General features: G+C 47.7%; 1 protein-coding gene across 1 annotated transcript in view; it reads right to left on the bottom strand.

Annotated features, from left to right (window-relative positions):
* Window positions 1-7,453: 7,453 nt before the first annotated feature.
* The window catches only part of LOC136661526 (IgGFc-binding protein-like), a 16,062-nt gene continuing 11,831 nt past the window's right edge, over window positions 7,454-11,684 (bottom strand). The window contains exons 7-11 of the mRNA XM_066638810.1: window positions 10,927-11,500; window positions 10,202-10,401; window positions 9,204-9,584; window positions 7,573-7,861; window positions 7,454-7,467 (exon numbers count right to left, since the gene is read on the bottom strand). Coding sequence (XP_066494907.1) covers window positions 7,454-7,467; window positions 7,573-7,861; window positions 9,204-9,584; window positions 10,202-10,401; window positions 10,927-11,500 — 1,458 coding nt within the window. The remainder of the gene's footprint in view (window positions 7,468-7,572; window positions 7,862-9,203; window positions 9,585-10,201; window positions 10,402-10,926; window positions 11,501-11,684) is intronic.

Consider the following 11,684-nt stretch of genomic DNA (forward strand, 5'->3'; position numbering starts at 1 on the left):
CTAATTAGCTGAAAGTGGGCGTAGTTTCCCCAGGCAAAGCGTGGACTGGGAATTTGGCAAAACACCAACTTAAGCAGGACTTCAGTGGAATTGGGTTTTATGTTTTCTTTAACTGTTCCTATAAATTAAATTCCATAATTTGAAAAAAAATTTGAAAAAAAATGCTTTAAGTTTGAGGGTTCTGAACTTTGCTGAATTTTTAAAGTTTGATGAAATTCCTTTTTCTTTCTTTTAAACTGCCTTTTGCATAGGCAGTGGCATCACTGGGGCTTGTGTCACCTGGTGTGGGAGGCCAGCGTGTCACCGCCATGATGAACTTCCTCCCATGCATTGGGGGCGGGGCAATGCCATGATGATGCACCATTGCCCCGCCCCTTTGGTATTTTGGCTATAACTTTTGATAGAATAGATACATTTCAACGTGGTTTTTTTTCATTGCATTCTAAATTAAATTATGCATCAAATGTATAACAAGATGGAATTATTCAGAAATACCAAGATTTAAAAAAATTTGGCCAGTAGTGATGTTCTCCCCTGTGCGCATCACCTGGTGTGGCCTACACCCCCTGCGCCTCCCCCAGCAACTCCATTGTCCATAGGACTGACAAATGGTGTTCTCTTTCCTAGTCTCAGGTGATCAGATGCCACATTGCGCCAGTGTGCTGTGCACAGTTGGTTGGCAACCTTCAGTCTCGAAAGACTATGGTATAAGCCTACAGCACCCGGTATTCCCAGGCGGTCTCCCATCCAAATACTAACCAGGCCTGACCCTGCTTAGCTTCCGAGATCATGGTATAAGCCTACAGCACCCGGTATTCCCAGGCGGTCTCCCATCCAAATACTAACCAGGCCTGACCCTGCTTAGCTTCCGAGATCATGGTATAAGCCTACAGCACCCGGTATTCCCAGGCGGTCTCCCATCCAAGTACTAACCAGGCCTGACCCTGCTTAACTTCTGAGATCAGACAAGATTGGGCATGTGCAGGGTAACATTTACTGCCAAAACGTTTTTATGGCAGCGGTGGGATTCGAACCCAAGCCCCTGAAGAGACTGGAGCCTTAATCCAGCACCTTAGACCACTCAGCCACCGTCTGCGTGATGATTAATGATGAACCGCGATACGTGCCCTCTTCCGAAGCCACCTGCTGGGCATGGGGTGACCCACACTACCACACCTTTGACGGAAGCGATTATGACTTCCAAGGCACTTGCAAGTACACGGTTGTCAAGGCATGTGGTTATGCAACTGGGGGGCTCCCGTCGTTCCATATCGTTGCCAAGAATGAGAACAGGGGGAGTCAACGTGTCTCCTGTGTGGGGATGGTGAATGTCGAGGTTTATGGATACACCGTCACCATGAGCAGATCGAAATGCCATTTCGTGAGGGTGAGTGATGACTGATTCAGCAACAATTCAGAAGGGAACTCCACAGGTTTGTGGTTGTCACCTTGGCTAGCATTATTACAAATGTTTGGTTTCTTAAAACAAATATGGCAGCACTCTAGAGGACACCATCAGGTTTCGCTAGAAACAGAAGCCATTAAAACTGACCATGCCCACAATCACCATCAGTCAACACACCATCTGGAGCAAGCCAGGCCCCAAACCTCCTGAGACAGCATGCCAAATACTGCCCCCCCTTGCCTGACGATGTGCCAGCCTCTACTCCCCCCATTCTCCAATGTTCTAGCTCAGCACTCCCCTCCTCCTCCATGTCTCCTCTTCCTTTCTGTCACCCTCTTCCTTTTCCAATTCAGGGAGTGGAAGGAGAAGGAGGGTCAGTGGGGGCAGGTAGGCGGACAGAGACGGATGCTCCTCACCAGCCTGCTTCCTGAGGTGACCACTTCAGTTGGCCTCATGGATGGGCCTGACCTGTACATTGGAGTAGAGTTTTCTTCTTCTTCTTCTTCTTCTTCTTCTTCTTCTTCTTCTTCTTCTTCTTCTTCTTCTTCTTCTTCTTCTTCTTCTTCTTCTTCTTCTTCTTCTTCTTCACTTTGAGGAGTTCAGTGAAGTATACATGGTGTGTTGTCGTCATCCCCACCATTTATTCCTCACAACACCCCTGTGTGTGTGTGTGTGTGTGTGTGTGTGTGTGTGTGAGAGAGAGAGAGAGAGAGAGAGAGAGATTTCATGGTCTGGTCTTTTAAATCTCCACTTTCCCCACTCCCCAATGCAGGTGGGTGGAATTCGAACATCCTTACCCATTTCCCTGAACCATGGGATGCTGTGGATCTCACAGAGGGGCACTTTTATCTGCTCTGGGCCAGGGTATCTTAGAGATCGCCTACTTCTGTACAATCCGGCTCGTCCTCTTAGGTAATCAGAGAAGGCCTTTTTACAAGTGCCGCTGTCTAAGGAGGTACGTGGGGCGGCAGCAAGAGACAGGGCCTTCTCAGTAGTGGCACCAACGTTATGGAACTCCCTTCCCCTTGACTTGAGAATGGCTCCCTCTCTTGAGACTTTTCGGCGAGGCCTGAAGACCCTTTTGTTTAAACAAGCCTTCTGAGTTCATGGCCTTTTTAACATCTTTTTTACATCTTTTAGTATTTTTACAGGCCTGATTCCTCTATGATCTGCTGCTTTTTGCTCTTTTTATCTGACTTTTTATCTGACTACTGTTTTTATGGTATCTGTTAATGTGTTTTAATACATTTTTTTAAAAATCTGTTGTTAAATTATGTTTTAATCTGTTTTTAACATGTTGTAAGCCGCCCTGCGTCCCTTTGGGGAGAAGGGCGGGGTATAAATAAAGTTTATTATTATTATTATTATTATTATTATTATTATTATTATTATTATTATTATTATTATTAATCATACTTGCCACAAACGTCCACCTCCACGTGCCTAAGGCACAGTCATTTAGCATGTCAAGGAATCCGGTCTCCTTTTCGTGACCAGAACACAAATTGACCCACTCAATATGACTGCACCCAGTCACCCAGTGCACAGTCACCCAGCGCGGCCAGCACCCCCTAATGATGTCACCGCACCAAAGTTTCTTTTAAGAAGGAGATTGTTGGATGAGGGCTAGTGAACCCCTTTAACTCTACTGTGTCCACATGCCCTCTTGTCCAAACCTCAAAAGCAGCAGTTTTCAACCTTTTTCTACTCACAGCACATGGCACTAAAATTTTCAGGGCACAACAGCAGTTTAATTTTTTTTTTTTTTTGGACAATTGACAAGGGACACCACATTGCTGGTGGGGGGGCTCACATCCCCCAATGGCCCTACCAATAAATGACCCTCCTCCAAAATCCCCATGGCATACCTGCAGACCATTTGTGGCGCACTGATGTGCCATGGTGCAGTGGTTGAAAACTGCAGCTCTAAAACGCCTACAAAAACAACTGTTTGCTAATTTATGTGCCCCAGTGGAATTTTGGGTGCCATCCTAACATGTCATGCATCTCCCATACAGCTCCTAAGAACAACCCCACTGGATCAGGCCATAGGCCCATCTAGTCCAGCTTCCTGTATCTCACAGCGGCCCACCAAATGCCCCAGGGAGCACACCAGACAACAAGAGACCACATCCTGGTGCCCTCCCTTGCATCTGACATAGCCCATTTCTAAAATCAGGAGGTTGCACATACACATCACGGCTTGTAACCCATAATGGATTTGTCCTCCAGAAACTTGTCCGATCCCCTTTTTAAGGCATCCAGGCCAGATGCCATCACCACATCCTGTGGCAAGGAGTTCCACAGACCAACCGCACACTGAGTAAAGATTACGTTCTTGGTTTGACAGGAAGTGCTGGTGTGGCCTTAAGTATATCGATACCCAAATTGCATTGCAAACCCTGGTTTCAAGCCAGCTGTTCCTGGACCTATGGCAGTGCCAGGTTGCTGAGGGCCCTGGGAAAAGCCTTTTACCAGGCCGCAATGGCATTCCCACTGCCAACGGCTTGGAGGATTCAGCTGGCACTTGATCCGGCCAACTTCTCTTGTACTGAATAACCAGGTCCTCATTCAGGGACCACACCAATATCTTTAAATGTTCCAAAGTGCCCAGATAGCTCTTTTCATGTATGATCATTGGCAAAGCAAGAGATTGGCTTCCTGCAGCGGTTCAGTGAGGAAGGTAAACCAGGGGCCTGTTGAAGTCACAGGGGGGAAGGTGCAAAGGTTTCACCCTGTACCCCAGTGCAAGCTCCAGGCATGCAACCTAAAATGTGACTGCTGCAGACATCCCTGAGACCAAAAAAATCTCAGGCCATCAAGGGGGCATCAAGTGAGAGGGCCCCACAAATCACTTCATTGGTGTGTGATAATCTCCTGTTAATTTCAGATGGTATGTGTAGTTTACGTCGGTTTTACACTGTATAAAATCTACTAAGAAATGGTGTGTTTTACAGTTTCGTGCCTCATGTGAAGGATCATGCTATAAACCTGCCAAAGATGAGCATGCCTGATTTTAAAAAGAATGACCTGACTGATCATGAAATTCAAGAACCCACAAACAGCTTCAGGCAGCTAATGCAATATTTCCATCCAAAAGCACAGCTGGACAGGGAAAGAAACCAGAAGCTACAAGAAAAAAGAAGCCCCCAGTGGTCAGATTGGTGTACAGCAGGGGTGTCCAAACTTTTTGACAGGAGGACCATATCATCTCTTTGTCACTGTATCAAGGGCTGGGGAAAAAAAGAAAGAATTAATTTACATTTAAAATTTGAATAGATTTACATAAATGAATATATTAGAGATGGAACTTATATGAACGAATGAATGAAGGCTTAAGCAGTAGCCTTCAAAAGGCCTATAAAAGGCCTTGCATAAAGCAAAGCCAGCCTTTCCTTCACTGCTGCTGCTGCTGTATCACAGATGTGAAACAGCAAGCAGTGGAGGAAGTCCTCGTCCCACAGCTCACGCAAGAGGTCGAACACTCACCCTCACACTAAGAACAGTTGCGTTCAGCTAGCACGAACTCCAGCAAGTCTCCGGAGGGCCAGAGATTCATTGGAAACTGGGAGTTCCCTGCGGGCCAGATTGGGAGTCCCCGAGGGCCACAAGTGGCCCCCGGGCTGGGGTTTGGGCACCCCTGATCTACAGGGCTGAAGAAAATCTAGGTGGACCACCTGTGGAAGGGCTGAGCTGCCAAGAAGCCCTGATCATGTTAGCCTTAAGAACATAAGAGCATAAGAACAGCCCCACTGGATCAGGCCATAGGCCCATCTAGTCCAGCTTCCTGTATGTCACAGCGGCCCACCAAATGCCCCAGGGAGCACACCTGATAACAAGAAGACCTGCAAGGCTTCCTGGGAATTGTAGTTAAAAACATAAGAACAGCCCCACTGGATCAGGCCATAGGCCCATCTAGTCCAGCTTCCTGTATCTCACAGCGGCCCACCAAATGCCCCAGGGAGCACACCAGACGGTGGCGGAAGAACTGGAAAGAGGAGCAGTAGGAAGTTCTGACAATCCCATATTATTTGACTGATTAGTATCAATGCCAATGTGAGATCAATATCAGATCAGCCGTGCCTCCTTCTGAGATCCTTCTTCTCAGTCCCCTGGAGACTTGTGCCTTTCAATTTTGTAAGCCCAACAGAAACCAGAAGATGGGTGAACACAAAGCCAACGCTTCTGAACAAAAGCTTTTTATTCGTTCTTCTAGCAAATTTGACACCCAATTCAACCTGTTGCATTACAACTTCATTGTGCAGTTGAGATTGGCTGTCAGAAACTTCAGTTAATACAAAACACAGCTATGAGGGTGTTGCCTGGAACTGGCTATCCTACTTAAGCAGCTACACTGGCTTCTAATCCATTCCCATGAATAATTCAAGGGGGTGGTTACTACCTACGCAATGCTAAACATTTTAGAGTCTATCAAATCACCATCTTAGGTACCCACATGGTGGAGGAAAGGTGGGGTATTTAATGCACAGGGGGCCAGTGGCTAGAGGGTCTCACAAGACCTCTCAGAAACAATGGGAAGTGCCTTCCAATCATGCCTGGAAGGCCTTCTGAGGCCTGGGGAGGCCATGCACAGTCTCCCCACATCTTAGAACACCTCCTGAACATTACTGGAAGAAGCTTCCCATTGTATCCAAGAGGTCCTCTGAGAGCCTCCTGTGGATTTAATTATCCACAGAATTCGGTATCCACAGGGGGTACTGGAATGAATCCCCAGTAGATACCGAGGGCCCACTTTATTAAGTAAATAAATAATTGCTGGTCCACCTTCTTCCACACAAGCCTTCCTGAACCCCTTCATTCTTCATCTGAGGACTTTCTCCAGGTTCCCTCAGCATCCAAGGTTAGGAGGGTGATGGAGATGATGATGATGATGATGATGAGAGAGGCAATTCGGTTTTGACACTGCATATGGAATGGGAAGCCACCATGTGGCAATTCATGTTTCTCTGCCATATACAAACTCTTTGTCAGTTCAAGATTGTACAGCTTCCACAAATGTTGAAGTGCACAGTACAGTGTCTTGACAGTGGTGGCCCTGCCCCAAAGCTAGCTGTATAACCTTGATCCAATAGTAATTTTTTGTTTGTATGTAAGTTGTAGATAGTCCTTCAGTATGGAACGCCCAGGATGGCATCTAAAACCGATGAGCTGTCCCACTTCCAAGTCTGTAGAGTTCCCTCTGAGCATTTTATGTGACACTTTTGAGTTAAATGTGGAAAATGTCAAACAACGCAAATTCAAGAAATCAGGGGTTCTTGATCTAAGCTATGTACGATCTCGATTGGTCTGGACAACCCCAGGCACTTTCGAGTCAATGTAGCTACAAGAGGAGGTGTTGCATGGTGCTTACAAGACCAGGTGCCTGCCCTTTCTTTCAAACACAGGCAGGTCCAAAGCATCTCTGCCAAGATACATGTTTAGAGAGCACGTCTGAGACTGGTTGACACTTCCAAAGGCCGACCTCAGTTCTGGGTTCCATAGGCGTGGATTTTTGCAGTAGCTAAAACTAAGGAGATATTCAGTCACTTGAATACGAAACACCTGGATTCCGAATCCTCAGACTTTGTAAAGTTTAGGGTCAAGGGATACTCAACTAGATATGGACATTGTTCTGACCTTCAAGAGATAGCAATCTTAATGGACCCACTGTAACTATGAATAGGCAGAACTGTGGGCTGGATTGACTCATTAACCGCTGGAAGTCATCATCTCCAATGAATGATGGTGGGTTTTCTTTTGGGGGGGGGGGAAGGGCACACTATATCATGGGTGGCCAAACTTGCCTAACGTAAGAGCCACATACAATAAACTTCAGGTGTTTGAGAGCCACAAGAGAGATGTTTGAGAGCCGCCATATTTAAGAAGAATTTAAATTTGTCAATGTATTTACTCACCGTGACCATTAAACTTAGGTTTTAATCCAGTGCTCTCTCTAATTATACCGGGTAAATAGTTATAGAGCTTGAAAATTTCTTATTTCATTTTTATATTAAACCATTTTTGCTCAGCGCATATACACAACAGGGATCAAATGTGTACACCTGTGGGCCGGACAAAAATGGGTTAACTGTGATGCAGAAAGGAGCTCAGCCAACATAGGTGTCTGTGGGTGTTTGGAAAATGGAGGTATGCTTAAACTCACATACCCTGCTGTGCTATAGTTGTGACTCTCCAGTGACTGATGACTTCTGTAATGGTGTGTGCTACCTGACCATTGGGTAACAGCAGGTCATCGTCACCATTACCATTGAAGTTCCCACAAGATCTGAATACTTTATTAGCCAGGTCTGCACTGATGACCACTGTCACGTCTCCGTTGGTGCCGAAGAGAACCCGGAATTGTGAGCCATACCTCACAGTCACCACTTCCTGGGTCAGACTCACCGATACGTTTTTGGAAGGCTGGACTGGGAGATGCACTAGGTATCCATTCACCTGTAACACACAAGCCACACGGAGAAAAAAAAGGAACAATTTTTGGGAGGAAGCCAGGATAAGTAGACGTATGGATGATAGCCATGGCTAACTGATCACTGTTTCATGAGAAGGTGAGTGGTTGTTTTTGCAAGATCAGAGATAGTAACTCTGTTCAAACTCACAAAGCTCTTCCTCTTTGTTATGATTACATCCCAGTCCTTAAGCGTCCACACTGGCTCCCTGCCACACTTCACATCAACGTCAAATTTCTGTCCCATCTTTCAAACTGAACCACTCCCTTTTCTCCCATCACATGTTGTAAATTCATCCTGTCTAATATAGATTGCAAATGCTGAACCAGGGACTTCTATAGAGTCCACCCATAATGCATAAGACAAGAACATGTTGTAGCAATCTGAGATAGATAGATAGATAGATAGATAGATAGATAGATAGATAGATAGATAGATAGATAGATAGATAGATAGAGAATAGGCAACTAGGTGGAAAGAGTGGGAGATGGAAGGGCTGATTTGGGGAAGGAAGTTGTTATTTGTTATTCGCAGTGTAGTTCTATATCAGAAATAAGACCCATTGAGTTAAATGAGACTTACTTCCAGGTAAGAGTCCTGCAGAGTTAGAGCCTAATCCTGTGCATGTCTGCTCAGAAGTACATCCCATAATAGTCAATGGGACTTATTCCCAGGAAAGCATGGATAGGATTGCAGCCTTATTCACATTATCTTAGGTGAAGAATAAGCTATAGCAGGGCTTCCCAAACTTTTTAGCACTATGACCCGCTCCTGGTCCAAAAAGGTCTCAGTACCCCACTTCCACTCCAAAAAGGTCTTGGCCACAACCCACTTCCAGTCCAAAAAGCTTTCCATCGCCCTCATTCCCATCTCCACCCTCCCCTTTTGCCAGTCCATGGGAGGAAGGGAGACTAGCTGTTTGTGGGTTGTCCAGCCTCTCCAGTGCTGTGCTGACAAGATGGGAGTAATACATCCCAGCCCGTCCAGCACAAGGGATAGCAGCCGCTCAGCGCAGCTGGCCTCAGTGCCAGTTTTGCGCCACTTTGCGCACTTTGTGCCTTGTGCCATAGCAGCAGCTGCCTGGTCTGTTTGAGCACATTTGGGATCAGGTTGGCACAGCAGGCCCAGATGCTCATGGGGGGGGGGGACTGCAACCTGCTGAATGCTCCTTTATGACCCATGAAAAATGGACTTGCTAACCATTGGTGGGTCACGATTCACAGTGTGGGAGCTGCTGGGCTATAGAAAGGAATGGATAAAGAAAGAGATAAAGGCAGAAAAGGGGGATAGAACGTGAGTCCTGATGGGGGCCACTTTCTGTTTCTTACTGAGACAACTCCATTTTGGTTCACCAGCACAGTAAGGTTGTGGAAGTAGACAGTGACGGCCTCCACGGCAGGCGTCCAGCACGTAGAACACTTGTGTAGCTTCCCCACCACACGGAACCAGTGCTCAGCCTTTGTGTCAATGAGCGAGGAGATCTCATAGGACCCATCTGGGGGAATATTCCCAGAGATGCCATCATAAGAGGTGAAGGTGTGTCTGTGGGCAATAGTGCAGTGACCCTCCTGTCGAACGCAGCTCCACTTGGCGTTCCTCAAGACACACATCTCTCCAGCGGCACACGGGAGCGGTCTGCACTCCACCTGACCTTGCCGGCGACAGATACATTCTTCTGTGCAATTGGCTGTGATGGTCTTCACTCCGACCTGCAGGTTGAAACACAACTGAGTCTGTGATAGAGAAGTGAACGACTGGGCCAGCACTTTGCTCAAGTGGCGCAAAGCATTCTGGGGGCTTCCCGGAAGCTGCCACACCTGTGCAATCTCAGTGGAAGCTGAGCTCTCACTGCTTCAGGTCAAGCCTAAGTCTCTCCCTGTATACTAACAAGTGTGTGCCTGTTACTGGAGAGATTAAAGCTGTGGGGGGCAAGAGCTCAGCCTCTCATGCAATCCGGCACCTCTCAGAAACTGGGTGGACAGCGTATACAACCACAGAGGAGCTTCCACTTGCTGCCAGGTAAGGGCTGTCACATACCCCAATGGAGATGACGGGAAACTTCCTCTCCATCATAGAGGGGGAGCATTGGACTGCCCCCCCAGCCCCGGCCTAGCTACGCTACTGCCCTGAGAGTGGCTGGAAATGTGCCAATATTTTTAAAGCAAGACAACAGAACAGGGATGGAAAGAATGGAGAAAAGTTGGTGGGCAATCGGTATGGGGAGAAAGCCACTTGGGAGTGATTGCGCCCGACCTGTCTCCTTTGTCCCACACATGACCCTCTCACCGAACATTCCCCGCGCATCCACAGTGTGCTGGTCACTTGCCTTGAACCACACGCCCTTGCGGAAGCACCGGCATTGGCTGACGGGTACGCAGTGGTACCCGGCCATGAAGTAGCCCCTGTTGCACTGGCAACCTTCAGCACAGTTGCTGGGACACCTGATAATGCTGGAGGCCTCTTTGCAATCGGTGGGGCAAGTGTTGGCGCAGAGTTCGTAGTGACTGTTGACTGGGCATTTCGCCGCTGCAAGGAAGGATGGAGGATAGGTTATTATATGATGGGGATGGAGGAAAGGAGGACGTAAAGGAATTAATATTAGCAAGGGGTGTTGGGCTGGATAGGTGATGATGATGATGATTTATTAGCTTTATTAGCTCAACACTCCACTCCCTGGAATCTTGGGATTTCCAAGCAGGTGAGCAGTGCAGGTGCATGACAAGACAGACATGTATGCTTCAGCAAATGGTGCCTTTGGCAAGATGAGTCCTGCAAGGAGATGTGTTGGGGGGCCTCTGGCAGTTCCAATCCTTGAGGGGGTGCCACTCCTGGGGTATGTCCCAGATGCCATGACTGAGTCACCCAGGGGAGTTTATGGGGAAACCAACTGATAACTCATGTACAGGTATATGCCATTGTGCATGACTATAAGAAAGCACTTCAATGCTAGGGTTGACAGATGCAGGTTGACAGAAGTCTTGCAGATGGGATGCTTAGGACCTTGCACGACGGACAGCGTCTCTTTGGGAAGTGGGGGGTGGGAGTACTTACGGCAGAATGTCTGAGTCCTCCAGGGATTGACCTTGATGCCAGCGGCTTGGCAGGCAGTGACGTAGCCATGGATCACCCGGCATAGGATAACAGGGTTTCCTCTCGCTTTGCAGAGGTCATGCACGCAGTTGTTGAAGAAGATGGTAGGGTTGATAGTGGAGTAGCAGGCACTGAAAGGGCCGTGTGGAGCTTGCAGGATGCCACACTGGCTGGCGTGCACGTGACTGGCCTTCCGGCTCTCCCGGCAAGTTCCACACCTGAAAGCAGCACAGTCCTCGGTGCAGGCTGCCGTCGGATCCTCCACTCTCCAGCCAGCCGCAAAGGTGGCGATAGTGGTGGAGGGATGGAGATTGCGTAGGAATAGGTCATCACTGGAATTGCCATTGTAATTGCCGCACAGACCACAGGTCTGGCCCTGGTAGGATTCAGGCACCATGACGATAAGATGATAGAGCTGATCGAAGGAGACAAACAATCCAAAGTCTGTTCGGATCACCACATTTTCACCATGGTTGTACACCCACATGCCATTACTCTCCAAGCCGAAAGGCAAGTACAAGGTAGCGCCATTCACCTGTGGTAGTAGTGGGAGGGAAGCGTTAGCAAGCATCAAGCAGCCAGGCAGTTCAACTGGTCAGTCACCTGCTTTTTCCAAGTCAGCCTCCCCCTCCCTTTGCTGTCTAAAGTCCTTGCCCCTGTGCCAAAAGGACTGTAGCCAAAGCTAGCAAAACAGCTACCGAGAATATGGAAGTTCTGGG

Source organism: Tiliqua scincoides, chromosome 10, assembly GCF_035046505.1.
Source record: "Tiliqua scincoides isolate rTilSci1 chromosome 10, rTilSci1.hap2, whole genome shotgun sequence".
Lineage (NCBI taxonomy): Eukaryota > Metazoa > Chordata > Lepidosauria > Squamata > Scincidae > Tiliqua > Tiliqua scincoides.